A 17171-nucleotide genomic window follows, 5' to 3' on the forward strand; every position below is an offset into this window, starting at 1 on the left:
GAGGGGGCGGGGCTCTGACTAAAGGCAGGGCCAGAGGTGACGTAGGACTTACCATCTTGAACCCTTTTAGCTACGCAGTCAGTGGTGCTAAGTGCACGCGCAGTGTTGACAATAAATCTCTAGAACACTTTTCAGGGATAAGATGATTTTTTTGTTTTTTTAAGTCTTTTCCTAACACGGTTAACGGACAAGATTCACGGCTCTTTTCTCCCTTTCTTTCTCCTCCATATTATTAACGAGGGGCAGTGAGGGTACGAGGCCAAGAAAACAACCGAACAGACTCCCAAAGGGGTCAAAAAGCACTTTTAGCGTGGATGGTTCCACAGAGTCCATTGGGAGGTCAGGGGTCATGTCCATGGTCAGAATGGAGGCTTCTCCACCTGCAGACTGGCCCCGGCCTTCTGGTCTCAGGCCTCTCTGTGGTATGGTCCTGTCCTCAGCAAAACAAGGGTTTGTGGCAGGGGACGTCCCTTACCTCAGATCCCACTGCCCGCCCCTGCTCTAAAAGGTAACTACGAGGACAGAGCAACGTGGCACTCAAGTTCCGCCTTCGTGTCCTCTCAAATAAAACACTCCAACAATGGCATTGTCATGGAAACGATACTATAAATGGTTATCTACAGCATTTACGGCGTTTGCCCTATGAACAGTGTAATCACGGCTGGAAGCATATATTTATTCATGCACATAAATATATTAACTATATATTTTTAAGGTTGCTAAACGGCTCTAAAATATTAAAGAAATCCCTTTGGCAGAAGAGAGCTGGAGAGACTCGACCCTCTCCCGGGGCTGCTGGACGCCTAGGACCAGGCCGGCTTCCCTTGTAAGAACAGGGAGACAGAGCAGGTGCTTGTCCTTGGGCCCCTGGGAGCTGCCCACAAGATCCTTCCTGGCTGGGGAGGCAAGGCAGCAGAGGCAGAGGTGGTCTGCTCTGTGCCCACCGACGTCCGGCGGGGTGACTCACAGATGGCATGCAGATACCCAGTCTGGTCCTGGGTGACCAAGGACGCAGGCCGGAGCAGCCTGGTGATGGCTCTCATAGCCGTGTGCTCCACTCTGAGCCAGCCCTGCATTTCAGGGGGGGCTCCCACGAGTCTCACTTTGGGACAGCTCAAACACGTCTGCTTCACACGTTAGCCAGAACGAGTGACAGCAGCCACTGCCTGTGGTCAAATTGGATGGTTATTTTCCTGTGAAGCCACAGAACTTAGAAAGCAATCGCCCAGGAGTCCGATTTAAATGAATGAAAGTTAAAAAAAAAAAAAAAAAAGTATGGGTTTCGGATGAAGACAGCCAATGTGCAAAGGGGAAAAAAGTTCCATTCCTGACAAGCAGGCAGACGTCGGAGAGTCACGTTGTCACAGCAAGCAGTCTCACTTAATGCTCATCGCAACGAAACAACAATAACCTCTGCCACTGGGACGCCCCGTGCCCCACCATTTCCAGGCCCGCCACAGAAATACGTAAGAAGCAGCCATGGAGAGGAAAGCAAAAGAGCTTGGAAGCAAAAATGAAAGGCAGGGGGAAAAAAAAAAAAAGACACATTTAGCGTAGCAAGCAGATTCCCTTAAATTTACTTACAACAGAGAACATACAGACATCACATCTTCAACCATCCTAAGACAAGAAGACAAAAGAAAAAGAGAGACAGACAGAAGGAACTGACAAAAAAGATAAATCTGCAGACGACTGGTTGGTTATTCACGGGTTAGGCTACAACCACCGTTCCCTGTAGGTTCTGCTTGGGAGAGTGGGCCGTACCCCAGCTTTCTGGAGAGGGGCGCTGGAGAACGCCTTCCTCTTTTGGTCCCAATTATCCCGTAAAGCATTGGTGCCCACAGAGCTCTGTCACCTGCACTGGAAGTGAGGCTGCGAGATGGACTGGCTTCCTCGACTTCTGCTGGCCGTGAGGCCACAAAAGAGCACAGCCGAGCTGCGTGGTGAAGAAGGCGGTGGCTACGTGCCGGCTCTTACTTCAACGAAGGGAGAACATGGCTTTGCAGCCTGAGCATTTCAGACTTCTCTGGTTTGAGGCTTAAAATAAAGTTTCCATCGCGGGTTCTATGGAGTGTCTGGGAAAAGCCTGGCTGGGTAACTGATCTAAGAAAAGCCCACATGTTTGGCCAGGACTGCCCACTGCCCACCACCAGGCAAGGTGTTCTACGGCCAAACCCTGCTTAGAGAACCTCTTTGCAGGAAGCCCTGGGTTCTTCTTGAATGTCAGATGCTTGAGGGAGCCAGAAATGGGAGGTAAACAGGTCACCCCGTCTCTAATCCATCAGTGCCGGGCAGACTCAGTTCGGCTCAGCGGCCACCAGCTGTGGTCTGCTCTGCTGAGTTGCTGCCAGAAGACTGGTCTCCACGGCCTTGTGAAATTATCGATGATACTTCACAAAGGAGCAAAGACAAAGGCTCCACGTACTAAATCACACCATGTTCGGGCCAAAGTCCTGGGAATGGACCTGCAGCCATCCAAGCTCAGGCTGGGCCTTGGAATGAATGCTGGAGTCAAGGACACGTAGCATTCGAGGGTCATCCCCTTGACAAGTGTTTGTGGACAATGGGGCAGATTACTGATGGCCTCATGGGGACTCGGGGGATGGCCTCTCGCTTTCAGGTCCCAGTTCTTCTGGACCTACAGGACCTTTGGACCCTTGTCTGCAAAAGACAGCTAGAGAGAGGGATGGAGACAAACAGGGGTGTTTCTTCCGGGCTGGTTGGGGTGCAAGGAAGGGACTAGGCCTCCCAGAGCCTACTGCGTTTGCCTCCCGGACTAATCTTGTTAACGGGCAGAAACGAATACTACAAATTTCAGCAATGTTTTAAAGGGTTTATCTCCTGGCCTCTAGGCCCCTCGAAAAAAGCAATTCCCATGCTAAACAGAAAAAGGTAAGTCCCCAACAGGGACGGTGACCAGGTCTCTACCGGACTGCTCCCTTTCTATGGGATCTCCCACAAAGCCCCTGGAGTTGAATGTCAGATCTTTGACTAAGAGTAACGCCTCAGACCACTGACTCGTTAGGGCAAAAGATCAAGGGTTCTAGACGCAGAGGGATATGTGGATGGGGAAGTGTCACCACGGGGAGTGCATGTCCCGCCACGAACATGGCACCACCACAGCCAGTGCGGGAGGGAGGGGCCGCGGCAGCCCGAGTTTATCTGGGCAGGTGGCCGAGGACCACGCCGACGCCCGCCCGCCCGCCCACTGCCCTGGACTTACGTCTTCAGCGGCGTCTTCTTCTTCTTGGCGGGCTTGGTCAGCCCATCCCCATCCACTCCGTTGGCCTCCATGGCACTGGCTGGGATCTCAAAGGAGGCTGGGGATTTAGAAGGTGAGCTGGGGGTCTTAGAGGACGTCTTAAAGGGGTCAAGGGACTCGTCACAGGCGTCTGGGTCAAAGTTGTATGATTGTTGGGGCAGTTTGGGAGACTCCTGCATTTTCGAGGTGGAAGAAAAAGGGTTAAAATTGGGGTCATCCCACTTGTCGATATCAAAGGTGTAGGTACCTTTAGCGATGGGGATGTCATTGGGCTCAGTGGGGGACCTGGTAGGTGAGGCAGGAGTGTTGTCGAGTTTTTCGGGTGTTTTTTTCATCTTTGGCCTCCTGAGGGGCATTTTGGCAACCGGCTTTTTGCCTATCTTTTTGGTGGGAGGGGGGTTTTCCTGCTGGCTGTCCCAACTACCCCTGTCCTCAGAATAGTCAAACTCCAGCCTCACTGAGAGCCCTTTGGCCGGGGAGTCCTCCTGCCCCCCGCTTTCTGATGCAGTCACCTCCACCGCCTCCGGGGCCGTGACAGGAGGCAGAGTTTCCCTCCTCAGGGGGGGTGAGTTCTGTACTCTGCCACCTCCGGAAGATGGGGGGATGGCCCCGTCCGCACCCTCTGAGTCCAGAGGGCAGGCAGCCTTGGGCACAGCAACAGGTTCTAGGGGTGCCTCCTCCGACAAGGCTGGTCCAGAACCTTCCGGCTGGGCTGATTCCGTTTTTGTCTCGGGTCCCAGAGTCTCCTCACTGGAGACAACGCCCTCTTCGACCGGCTCGTGCTGTGTCTCTCTCACTGGGGGGGTGTCACAGGGCTTCTTAGTGGTCTGTTTCTTTTTTAAGGAAGGAGGCCTCGGTTTTTTAGTTCGCTTGAGGGTATTGGAGGCGCTGCTGGAACCCGTGCTGTACGCATCCGGGGCCGGGGCCACGGTCTCGCTGTTGCCCGAGCAGGAAGCACCATCGAAGTCACTGGCCTGCAGGCTGAGGGAGCGGGACAGCGTGGACTTGGACACGGGGACCGAATCGGTGGACTTCCTCCGGGCGTTCACTTTGCATTCCTGGTGCTTGGGGTCTGAGGAGCGAGGCTCCGAGGTCTGGAAGCTGTCGACCAGCTCGATGCTGTCGAAGTCCAGGTTGTAGGCCCCGCTGCTGGCTATCGGCTTGTCCTCATCGAAGACGGCGGAGGAGGAGTGTGCGGGAGGACGGGAAGGGCTGCCTTCCGCCGAGCCGCTGCGCGGGCCATCGGGCACGGACGCCGCCTCAGCACCGCATCCTGGAAACGGAGGCAAATCGGTCACTGGGGCACAGGACGCTCTGGAGCGTTTCTCAGGTCAGGCCGGACTGTTACCCTCTAAGCAGAGCCCGCCGGCCAACCCGGCCCGCCAGAGCCGGCACAGTGCGCGGGCACAAACCCTGCTCCAGCTCAGGACTAGCTCCAAACCCTGGACGGGCTCACCCTCCGTTCCCTCATCCACAAAGCGGGAGTGACGGCGGCTGTTTGAGGAGCAGCTCGGCCATCAAACCGCTAGGCCATCAAAAACACTGACCAAGTGCCCGATCGGGACCAGGCACCGCTCCGGGTGCTGGGGATTCAACAATCAACGAAACCGACAAAATCCCTGCCCTCCTGCAAGTCACAGTCTTCAGGGACACGACAGCCGAGGAGCCGATAAACAAGGAAAACATACAGACGACCAGATATGAGCTACGGAGAGAAACGAAGCCAGGGTAGGGGCGCTGCAATTTTTAAATAAGGTCGTCGGGCAAAGCCCTCCTAGGAAGAGAGCTTTAAACACAGACAGGAAACGAGGTAAAGGTGTGAACCAGGCGGCCGTCCCGGGAAGCATCCTAGACAGAGGGAGCCCCAGTGCAAAGGCCCTGGGGTAGAAGCGTGCCTGGCACGTTACAGAATTATCGGAGGCCGGTGAGGGAGGCAGAACTAACGCCAACGAGGCACCGTAAGCCTTCCAAATATATCAGCTGCTGCTGCCGTCCAGCCCGTTCTCGTTACTCAGAGCCACGGTGAGGAGTAAGGTTTGGGAAAGGCCCCCAGGTGATCACAGCAGAACTGAGCTTGTCCCATCTGCCACCTGTCCTGTTCCGGCATCCCCTGTAACTTCTCCCCCCGATACTGTCTGCGGCGCTTCTGTCCCCAGCCCCTCCTCTGACCTGTTCTCTCCCTCACTTTGCTGCTTCCTCTCGGCTCCTCCGCCCGCCCCCTCAGCCACTGCCGGCCAAGGAGGCTGCTCCCTGTTCCCCAGCAAGCTGTGGGTACTCCAAATGCTGGTCAGGAGATGCTCCGTCACCTCGTGGCCCCACCGCCCCATGGGGACCTGACCAGCCTGGCCTTGGCTCGGCTACTCTGGACTCTGCTGGAACCAGGTGGAGCTTTTCATGCATTTCTGGGTTCCTAACTGTCTTGGGAGGTCAAGGAAGCCAGACAATGATTGACCAGAAAACCACAAACGTGTCACTAAACAAAGGAGGACAAACGCTGCAGAGTGGTCTGTGGGGGAAGGCATGAAAGAGCTGGCACGTACAACACTTGGGACGGCATTCCCAAAGGGCAGGCGTTATGCGCCCAGCACCCACCCGCCGTCCGCTGGTACGGTTGCCGGATAAAAGAGAAGATGACTGGTTAAAATCTGAATCTCAGATAAATGAATCAATTTTTTAGTATAAATGTCCCAAATCCCGATTCTTTGTTTATCTGAGATTCTAATTTAGCCAGGCTACCTATATTTTTACTTGCTAAATCTGGCAGCCCTATCCCTCATCCCAACAAACAAACAGGGTTTGGGAAAGGCTCCCTTAAACCAGAACTGGCTTCTTGCTGTAGATTTTCTCAGACCAGGTGGCGAGTATTTCGCACGGTGCTTACCCAGCTTTGCTCACAAGCAAATCTTTCTCTCGGAGCACTTGGCAGAGGACCCCGGAGATGAGGTGCTGCCTGAGAGATGACAGCACAAGGAAACGTGAAACTTCTCGAGTTCAGGAGCTGTTCTGATTGGCCTTTGTTTTCCTTCAGACTTGCTGCACTTTCTCTTGCAGGCTCAATAAATATCTCTGGAATTGAAAGCACCTTCTAGAAGCACATCTGTCAGCTAGTTGTGGTGTCAAACCTTCCCCTCAATTCTGCGCCCAATGCCACCCCAGGCCCTACTTGGAGCAGACGTCCTACAAGCTGGAGCATTTGACTGAAGCCTCTTAGCTCTGCTCTGAGTCTGCCAAGTGACTCCTCCATGATCCTGAAACACTCTTGCTTCCTGTTCTATTCAAAAGGAGGGGTGTCTCCACCCCTCTTCATTCTAAAATCAGCCTCCTCCCTATCTCCTCCAGGACTCGTCACCCTCAAGCACCCCATCCTCCCATCGGCAGTTGCCTGATCTTCCTTCCCTGGTCATGCATTACAGAGGGCACAGAGGACAGGGGACCTAGAGGACCAGGTGCTTTCCGCCAGGCCTCGGAGGAGTGAGGAAGAGCCTCAGCCCACCTCCAGCAGCCTTGAGGCCCTTCAGATGTCAGCCTTTCTCCCCGAATCATGCAACAGTCAGCAGAGTCAGCCTAACCATCTGCTTACTCTTTTCCCCAGAAAAAAAGCTCCCAGTCTGCTTAATATAGCTTTCCCACTTAGAGCTGACATTCCCTAATTAAATCATCATGGCCCAGGAAACCTCAGCACTGTGGTCACTTTGGGGCGGTTAGTTCTTTGACGTGGGGCTGTCCCGATCATCATGGGATATTTAGCAGCGTGCTTGGCCTCTACCCGCTGGATGCCAGGAGCACCCCCTATCCCAGTTGTAACATCCAAAAATGTCTCTAGAAATTGTCAAGTGTCTTCTTGGAGAGCAAAGCTGTCCCTGGTTGAGAACTGCAGTCTTACTGTGTGGTCACCACGGCAGATCATTCGCCGGTGCCCATCACAGGGCCGGGAGGGCCCTTCCACGCGCTCTTCGCAGGACCCTTGGGGTCAGGCAGTTCTTAGAGAAAAAGGTCACTGGCACGTGCAGGCCACGATTTGCTAAAGCAGGTGTGGTCCGGCGGGGTTCCCAGGATACCCACTGGGCTTCCAAATGTCCACATGCCACACCTGCATGAAGACGATTCATTTGTTCGTTCCGCAGATAATCTGGGTGCCCCCTATATGTCAGCTGCTGTGGGGTATGCCGTGGACAGAGGTAAGGACGTCCTTCACCTCGTGCACCCCAGCAGGGTCCACCCAGGCAATGCCTGCGCTGGCTCCAGGTTCTGCCTTGGTCTGATGACGACAGTGACATCTTTGGTCCATCATATGCAAAGGCTCATTGGAGGTCCCCAGCTGCATCAGTCTGCTTGGGCCACCATAACAGAGTATCGCACGCCGGGGCTTAAACAACTGACATTTACTTGTACACAGTTCTGGAGGCTAGCGGTCCAAGGTCAAGATGCTGACAGGTTTGGCGTCTCCCAAGGCCTCTCTCCTTGCCTCGCAGATGGTTGTGTCCTCGCATGGCCTTTTCTCTATGTGAGCTCATCCCTGGTGTGTCCTCCTCCTCTTAGGGGGACGCCAGTCCCACTAGATTAGGGCCGCACCCTATGATCTCATTTAATCTTAATCACCTCCTTAAAGGTTCTACCTTAAATTGTCACATTAGGGGTCAGGGTGTCAACATATAAATTTGGGGGACACAGTATAATAATCCATAACACCAGGGCGAGGCAATAAAATCTCCGAGCTGGGCAAAAAACGCATTTGGAAATAAGAGGGAATTCTGAGGAAGAGACAGTTAATAAAAGGCAACTAATGACACTCAACTGATGTCACTCCACTGTCTCCAAAGGCCACACCTCTCAGCCTTGCTGGACGGTTTCTAACTGGCTCGCGCTGTCGGCTGTGTTGGCGCGTCTCTCCCCTTCCCCTGCCCTTCTTCTATCTCCACGCGGTCCCTCTGGGCAGGGATCCATGGCCCAGAGGGCCCAAGTCAACACGTGACACCCCTGCACGCACAGACCAGACTCAACGGAAACACGTATATGGAGGGCCAATGATCTTCTACACAGGAAGCGTTGCCTCTTCTCAGTGCATGAATAACCATCTACTGCAAGTCACAAGGTTATTCTCTTACCTGAGCTGGAGATAAAACGTGCAAAGAACCTAGCACAGGCCTGGCACGTGGCAGATGCTGAAACGAGAACTATTCTTTAATTGTGTGACACTGAATTATGTCTCCTGGTGGCCAGTTTGAGTTCTCCTAACACGGGCCCTGTACGAGCAGCAGAGCGTTCCATTCACAGGGTCGTGGGTGACCAGAGCGGGACGAACCTCAGGGGACTCGCAGGTCACCCTCTTCGTGTTATGAGAAAGAAGACTGAGCTTGGAAAAACTGCATGCTGGCCCAGCCCAGCCCAGGGCAGATGCAAAGTGAACCCCGCCCAGCATCTCGTCCACCCTCTGCCCCACGGAGCACAAACATGCTGGTAGCATCCCAGATAAGGCGAGATTGATGATAAAATGTAGGTCTCCAGGAGGAAAAATCATGGCTTTATTCACTGCCAAAGGTCGCGTCTATTGTTGCATGTGGTTCTTTCGGCCCCTTTAGCCATGTCCCGGACACGTCTGCAGAGGAAAATCAAACAATAGCTTTTCCTCTCTTGCCCTTTTTTCTCATGGTTCTCAGAAGGAAGCTTTCTCCTCCTCCAGCCACCTCCAGGGCAGTGGCCTTCTCACACCTAGACACGTCCCATGCTGTCTGCAGAATAGAGCAGCAGACTTTTCTAACAAGTGCTGCTTAGCAAACGAATATTTGTACAGCCGGAGACAGAAGAGAGCGTTAAGCAAAGAATCCCAACCGGAAGAGTCCTAACTGTATAACTGGCATGCATTTAGCCTCGCTGCAGGTTTCAAAGACTCCAACCAGAGTCGTCACAATCTCCGTGGGGCTGGGCCTCAGGGCGATTAACTTCTCCAGCCCCTTCCAGGCGGGGCCTCCGTCTGACTCCTCTGTGATGCTCATTCTTCTGCAAACTGCCATCCGAGGAAGAGGTGAGTGCTGTGCCAGTACTTGTTTTTAAGAATGGAGGTTGTTCTTTGTTTGCTGAAAAACAAGCCAGGCAGGAGGAACAAGGACCGGCCAAAGGAAGGAACAGAAGCGGCGAAACATTTCCAGGGCAGTCGGGACACGTGACTGGAAATCCCAGGGGATCCTGGCAGCGGACTTCCTGTGCACACTCGTCGGCGCTTGGGGACGGACCACACACGGAAACGGGCTGTTGTTTGTCTTCCAAATTCTTTTCTAAAGTATCCCACACGTTTGTAGGCATGAACTAATTTTACCCACCAAAAAAAGATAGCTTACTCTCAGTTGCCAGTTTAGGGGTTACAATCTGTTTGTCATTCACGTTCCATTAAACTTAAGGGTGATTTTTTAAAATACAATATCATAAGAAATGAATTTTTAGATGCTCTAATACAGGGGTCCCCAACCCCTGGGCCGTGGACCGGTACCAGTCCGTGGCCTGTTAGGAACCGGGCCGCACAGCAGGAGGTGAGCAGTGCGGAGCCAAGAAGCTTCATCGGCATCTGCAGCCGCTCCCCAGCGCTAGCATCACTGCCTCGGAGCGAAGAAGCGTCATCGGCATCTGCGGCCGCTCCCCAGCGCCAGCATCGCCCCCTCAGCGCCACCTCAGAGCATCAGGCGTCCAGATCTCATAGGAGCACCGGTCCCTGGGGCCCGAAAGGCTGGGGACCGCTGCTCTAACTGAGGATGCCAAAGACTCAGAAATGTAAGCAGCCCTGGCCCAAAAGGTTGGGGACCGCTGCTCTAAGTGAGGATGCCAAAGACTCAGAAATGTAAGCAGCCCTTCTGGCTTCTTTTCCACCTTGAAATCAAATAAATTCCAACAACCGTATCCTCACATCCCAGAGCTTAGATCGGCTGTGCATAATCAGATATGACTACTTGATGAGCTGTCGAAGAGGGAAGGATATGAAAACTGCATTTATCGGATGATGCCAAAGACTCAGAAATGTAAGCAGCCCTTCTGGCTTCTTTTCCACCTTGAAATCAAATAAATTCCAACAACCGTATCCTCACATCCCAGGGCTTAGATCGGCTGTGCATCATCAGATATGACTACTTGATAAGCTGTCGAAAAGGGAAGAATATGAAAACTGCATTTATCAGATGCCGGGAGAGATGTCTACTCTCCCTAAAAATGGTCCTCCCCATCTTCCCCCAGCACTGGGGGGCGTGTCTCCTTAGGAATAAAGCCCAGAGTGTCTCCTCTTTCTAAAACAGCCTACTCGAAGCCAGGGCAGGTAAAAAGAATGCCACCCATTTCTTTCTTTAAAAAAAAAAAGAAAAATCAAGGTCAAAATGTTATTTTATTTTACAGTCCACCTGGCTCCTGGTCAGGACAGGAGTACAAATGGAGGCCTGGCCCCCAGCCTGCTCCTTCTCCTCCCACCCATGCTCCATCCCTCACCTGGGGTGGCCTCGAGCACAGGTGTGTCAACACCCCACCTGCAGGTCCCTTGGTTATTCTGCAGCTGATGTGTGCAGACATGGGCACAGTCAGCCCTAGGAAGATGGGCCAGGAGGCGGGCCCAGGAAGTGGCTGCCTCCAGGTATCCATAGCGTGGTACAGGAGTTTGGCCCTGCAAATTCCTTACGTAGAGAGGGCTGAGGCTGGAGGATGGCCAGAGGGGGCACCTCTAAAGCGCACGGCCCAGAGCAGGCTGCCCAGGGCTGAGGACGGTGTCAGCTTGGCCTCCTGACCAGCCTGTGGGGCCATTTCTGGTAGTCCCCATCTCCCTCCAGGCCTCACGGTTATTCTGTCATGATAGAGTTGGTCCCACCCACGCTGGGTTAACCGGAGGGTGTAGGCGGAGAGCGCCAGCCAGGTGGGCAGGCTGGTGGTTGGGAAATGAGATCTGTCCCATCCCCCACCCAACTCCTTGTCATCAGCACATCTGAAAGGTACAGAAAGGTCTGCATTTTAAGTCACACTAGGGGCAAAAAGCTGTGAGAATGTGTTAAGAAAGCAGGTAAACTGAGGTTAACGAGGAATAAACGAGCCGGCCAGGTGTGCATCCTGCTGCCTACCACGTCCTCTTCCTTCCCATTTCATAAATGTCTTCCTTCCCTGAGCCCACGGGAGCCACGTTTTATAATAAAAATGCAGATTCACAGGTGCCATCCAGAACCAGTGTCCTTACAGGAGCAAGGGGCCACATGTTAGACTGCAAGAAGGTACCGGGAACTTCCGGGACCCACTTGCCCGCTCAAACCCAATTCCGGGTGCCAAGGGAAAGGGACCCGGAGCCGCGTGAGCGGTTTTCCCAGAAGCCTCCCCTAGACTCTTGCAAAGTCAGCACACCCGCCCGCTGTACCCACTCACCCTCAGTCCCCACTCACATAAAAACAGCTCGGAGCCACGAGGCCCCAGCAACAGGGGACGGAAAAGGAGCTCCAGTGACAGCACTCCGGGGTGGGCGCCCCCCGCCAGCTGCGTCTCCCCGGGGGCTGCCCGACCCTTGCTTACCTGGTTCTTCGGGGGGAGGCGGGACGCTGACCTCTGGCTCTGGAATGACCTCTGGGGGTGGTGGGGGTGGGGCTGGTGGAGCTTTGACAGGGGTTGTGGACTCCGGGGTCTCAAAAGCTTCTTCAGAGTCAGAACTCCTGCCGGAGAAGGGGAGAAAACAGAGGTCAGGCAGGGGCGGGGGCTGAATGCTGCTGAGTAGCACCTGCCCTCCCTCCCGATCCCCCAGGGGAATCTGCTGCTGCCCAATTAAACCACCCAAGGAGAGAGGTGAGGAAAGTCATTTCACAGCATGATTCCCAAGAGCACATCTCATTATCAGCTTTGTGCCCAAATGATATATTCTTTGAACTCAGCTCTACTTGAAATATATATTTCTGGGCTTAGTGGCAAATACAAACACAGTGGAATCTTCTGATCAACGCTGGCATGTGATCCTTGGCATCGACTCAGGCGAAGTGATACGGAGGCGTTCCCAGGAACACTCTTCCACGCCGCGGTCCCCACACACCCACAGAATCCCCACTCGAGGACACCCAACCTCATTCGGCCTCTCCCCGCCCCACCCCGCCATCCTCTCCACCACCCTCCCTTCCCGGTGCTTCTCATCCCTGGGACCTCAGATTTATTCTCTCTCTAACCGTGTTGACAGTCTCTCTCTTCTACTGAACTGCAAAGGCCATGAAGGCAGCCGGGGAGCCACAGCACCCCTGAGCCTAAACCTGGACGCAGTGAATAAACATCTGTTGAATGAAGGAATGAATGAATGAATGAATGCAGGCAAGCCAGTCAGCTGGAGGATGTGCCAGACCAAGATACAAAGCACAGCCCACTGACCACGACAGTGTGAAAATGGCCCTCTCCGGTCTGCAGGAAAGTCTGCTCTCTCAAGGAAGACTCACCACTCAGAGAAATGGTCCAAACTCCCACCCAGAGGACATCCCACCCAGGAATAAGGGGAGGCCACCCATCAAACTAAAGCCTTGTCCTGAGATCACGAAAACCCAGAGCCGATAGCCTTTCTCCATCACATTGCTTCCACTGGGTTCTCCGTTTAAGGCAGAGGGAATGAGGCCTCCCCAAATTGCTGAGCCAGGCATGTGTCTTTTGGCCGGATGGCAGTTCCTCACTTGCTCAGGAGGCCCAGCTGGCCACGGTCCTGGCCCCAGCTCGCTCTAAGGACGCCGGAGTGCAAGAAGCATCACCCGGGCTGATTTGCATCTCTCGGAATGTTTTAAATAGACCAACATGCCATTTATTCATTTGCAACAAGGGAGGTAATTATCAAGAGGGTGGACACTCGGGATTGCTGCTGGCACAGGTGACCCAGTGCGCAAATCTGGGCAAAAGTGTATAATCAGCAGTGACATGTCAGGTGAGTATGGAGCATGCACTGCTCAGGCTGCCGAGCTCCCACAAAGGTCAAAGGACCGGTAGCCTCTGCAGAGGCCAGCATCTTTTAAAGACCACTTGCCAGCCGGCAGAGAGACCAGGAACCAACCAATTCTTCCAGTCAGCCAGGGCTGAAAAAAGGAGCCACTGGTGAGTTTGCCTTCAGAAAAAGCTGCATCGATGTTGATTTTACAACTTGTTTGTCAGAAGTTCACTTCATTCATGCCAGAGGACAGCCCCCGCACTCCCACACCTCCAGGGCCCCTGCCTCCTCCAACCAGCCACAAAGCCCTCCAGGGACCCAAAGAGATGAACAGAAACATCAGAGCTGCTTGCAATGGGATCCCATGAGCCAAAGCCTGCACACGATCAAATTTCACGCAAACACGACAGGGGCTTACTGACTTTTCACAAACGCACAATAATAAAGGGCTTAGTTTCTGTCTACGGGGAGAATTTGAGATCCACATGTGGACGACAACAGATCAAGGTACCTGAAGTTGTGCAGTGTGTGTACCAGTATGAAAAACACGAGGAAGTTACACGACTGAGCATTAAAGAGAAACAAGCGTTTGGATCTGCCTGGTGACGCCCTGGCCTCCAGCGCTGCACACGTCAGGGGCCACACTGCCGAAACACACGGAGCCAACTTGCCTCTTTCCAGGGCTTCCTTGAAGGACCAGCAGACTGGAATCCCCACCGCTGGTCACTGCCGTCCACATCCACCGGGCCCATTCAACCGGGGGCCACATCCTCCAGGAGGTAAAAGCCATCTCTGCTGGAGAATAAGTCTGTCCTCCAAATTCCTCTCCTAATTCCCTTGCTGGTCTTGCTGGGATCTAAATCTCGTCAAGATGGCACAAAAAAGTCAGCTGCACCACCAGCCACGGATGCTGCGCGATTCTCCAGAGTCCAGCAAATATATACGGAGAGAGAGGCTGCGAGCTCTTCCCGTGGTTTCTGCATCCCTGGGCTCTGGTGGTGTGTGGCTTTCGAGCACAAAGGGCCCCTGCTCTTTCCCAGCAGCACAAGCAAGCAACAGGGTGGGCCGGATGCTCTTGGGTTCAAGCTGCTGAATTCCAATGAGGTCCCCCTGCTGCAGCTGGCCGGCCTGCACACCTGCTCGGAAGGGACCCCCATTCGCCACTGCCCTGCACGGGAGGCAGTGCGTGGGGAGAGAGGGGGCACACCAAGTCCCTTTGTGGTCCCTTGCCTGTTTACTATGAACTATTCTGCGTCAAAACGTCCGGGCTGCCGTGGTCCGCTAGAATGGCATTCACTTCCGGTGCTGCCTGCACTGTTTTCCTATTCCCATGCCCTCTCCCAGGAGCGCAGAGCAAGTTAATTAGAGGAGGCGGATGGCAGCTTTTTTAATTAGCTCTTTTCTCCCTCTTCGGTTTCCCAGGGGGCTCGAAAACATTTCCAAGAGCAGGGATTTCTGCAGTCCACCCACAAAGAGCCTGTATATAAAATAAGGCAGCATTTCACAGTCCCAATGCATAAAAAGCAGTTCTCACCAGCTGTTTGATTTTTTTTCCCTATAACAAAAAACTAAAGTACGAGAAATGATTCTATTAAGGCCCCGTGCGCTTTCAAAATGAAAGAAAAGGAAATTAATTTGCCACAAAGATGTAGCAGAAAGAGAACCAGGAGACGCTATGTTCTCTGTATAAGTAAATATGCAAATATATGCAAATACAATGTGTATTGCTATAATGTAAAGTGATTGCTCTTAATGGTCAGATATGAAATATGTTGACTTTAATTCCCAGCATGAAAAGCATTATAATAGCTATCAGGTGTTAGACTTTTTGTTATGTGTCAGGCACTGGATTAAGCCTGTTTTACAGATGACACACTACAGTCTAAGAAGCTATCTATCTGGTAGATGAGCAGTAGAAGCAGGGCTCAGATCTAAAACTGCCTGCCTCTAAAATCTGAGCCTTTTTAACTACAGCAGTGGCTTCCAAACATTTTTAGCAATACATGAAATACTACTCTTCTCTATGCATAGGAATTTTTCTTACATGAAGATTCCTATGCATAGAGAAAAGTAGTATTTCATTTATTTCATAAGCTCTGTTTTACAATATATTCTTATCATGAAGTTTATCACTGAGAACAATTAGGCTATTTTGGTGAACTTGGGAATCCGACACTAAGATGCCAACTGCAGCAATACACCTGCTGACTTCCCTCCTGGGAGCACGTTACCAGGGAAGTCCTGATACGGACCGGTGAGTAATGCAAACGGCACCTGCTTTGAAGAGCCTGCCCTCTGATGGCGGGCTATTCTTTAATAAGGCAGACAGAGCAGGAGAGCCACATAACCATGCAAATCCAAATTAACCTATCAGCGCAAGGCCACATGCTGGTGACATCGACCGCCACACAGCGTGACGTGGTGGAAGAGAAGGAGAGATGGAGACGTGACCCCACGTGTGGACTGGCTGTGTCAGCCGCTGAAGCCCGAACCTGCCATACTCCCCAAATGGGTGTCGGTCAAGTTTAAAAAAATTTTTTTTTTTTCAAATATTTTCTTGGATTTCAGAGAAGGAGCTCGGAAATCCCACCGAGCACAATTTGAAAACCACAGTGAGGAACCGAGTCCCTTCCATAGGTGACACTGTCAAAACAGAGCACTTTATGGAAATTGTTTCTGAAGCTTGTTAACCTGTAGCTTTGGTTGAATTTGGATATGTTTATGTTTTACTTCTGTGAACTACAACAAAATAGTAAGATCAGCCCCACACACAAATACATTAATATAATGTAGTATAACATATAATAAACTTAGTATAATATTTAGTATAATATATAGCTAGTGTAATGTAGTAAAGTAAGTACGATATAATAGATACGTCCATACATATATATGCAAATGCTTATGTGAATGTGTACATATAAATAAAACATGGGTATCTTTTAATAGAGATACTATCGATATACTTTTCTAGCATATCATTAAATGCTTACATTTGCTCAAGTTTTACTGGAGGTAATTCAAGGGCTTGGGACAAGAAATTTCAGAAATCACAGAATTTTCCACCTTTGAAGCTGGAAGAAAATCTAGAGATCATTTCTGATTCTAACACACTCATCCCGCCTTTTTAAACGGTCGAGGAAACTGAGGCTGGGAGAGCTCGAGTGACTTCCCAGGGTCACAGGCCCGTTTGTGGCAGAGCCGCCACGGAACCAGGCCTCCCTGCATTAAACACCGCCGCCAAGTAAGAGCCTTCATTCTAAACAGCGCCCCTCCCACCCCGCCAGTCCAAAGTCACCTACACAGAAACGTTACCTGGTGAGCAGGAAGTAGCTGTTCCCAAGCACTGCTAAAGGGAGGGGCTACTTCCACTTGTGGATGGATTTCTAGATCCCTTCCTCAGAACTGCAGTTTGCAGCTCCCCACATGAACGTGATCCTGGGGACGGAAGTTCTCGTGGCCACCCAACGATGACGAGAGTGTAAGGACACAACGCAGACCCTCTAGAGGTGGGGGAGGGGCTTCGGGTGATATAAGCCGAACCCTGTGAGCTCCTGGTGGAGGGCATCCCCTCACCCCCACCTCCATCCGAGCAAGAAGAGTGAGTACACTGCCCAGGTCAGAATGGAGGTCCTCCTCCCACATCCCTCCCTTGAAGGTGCAACCCAGAGAAAGGCAGCCGTGCTGGCCCAATGCCCTGCATCAGCCCAGAAGACCAGCTGGCATCCCTGAAGAGAGACAGACCTTCCAGAAAGGAAACAGCGCTCAGCAGATCACACGCTCTCATTCATCTCTTCACCTCACCTGAGTAAGCGTTTGATGGAGTTGTGAGTGGATGGATCATTCTTGAACGAAATTCTATTCATCAAAATATTCCACTTTAGGTACAGCCTTGTCAAGAAAGTCTGCCCCTGCTCCAACACACACACACACACACACACACACACACACACACACACTTCCCTCCTGCCTAAAACAACCGACCAGACAGGTGATTTTTTTCACGATACATAC

The 17171-nt window shown here is 52.3% G+C and overlaps 1 protein-coding gene across 7 annotated transcripts in view; it reads right to left on the reverse strand.

Annotated features, from left to right (window-relative positions):
* TACC2 (transforming acidic coiled-coil containing protein 2) overlaps positions 1-17171 on the reverse strand; it is a 172206-nt gene that overhangs the window by 34709 nt on the left and 120326 nt on the right. For all 7 annotated transcript variants that reach the window (XM_025047958.1, XM_025047960.1, XM_025047957.1 and 4 more), the window contains 2 exons: positions 11786-11922; positions 3224-4535 (listed from right to left, as the gene is read on the reverse strand). In XM_025047958.1, coding sequence (XP_024903726.1) covers positions 3224-4535; positions 11786-11922 — 1449 coding nt within the window. The remainder of the gene's footprint in view (positions 1-3223; positions 4536-11785; positions 11923-17171) is intronic.

The sequence above is a fragment of the Pteropus alecto genome, unplaced genomic scaffold (genome assembly GCF_000325575.1).
Source record: "Pteropus alecto unplaced genomic scaffold, ASM32557v1 scaffold205, whole genome shotgun sequence".
Lineage (NCBI taxonomy): Eukaryota > Metazoa > Chordata > Mammalia > Chiroptera > Pteropodidae > Pteropus > Pteropus alecto.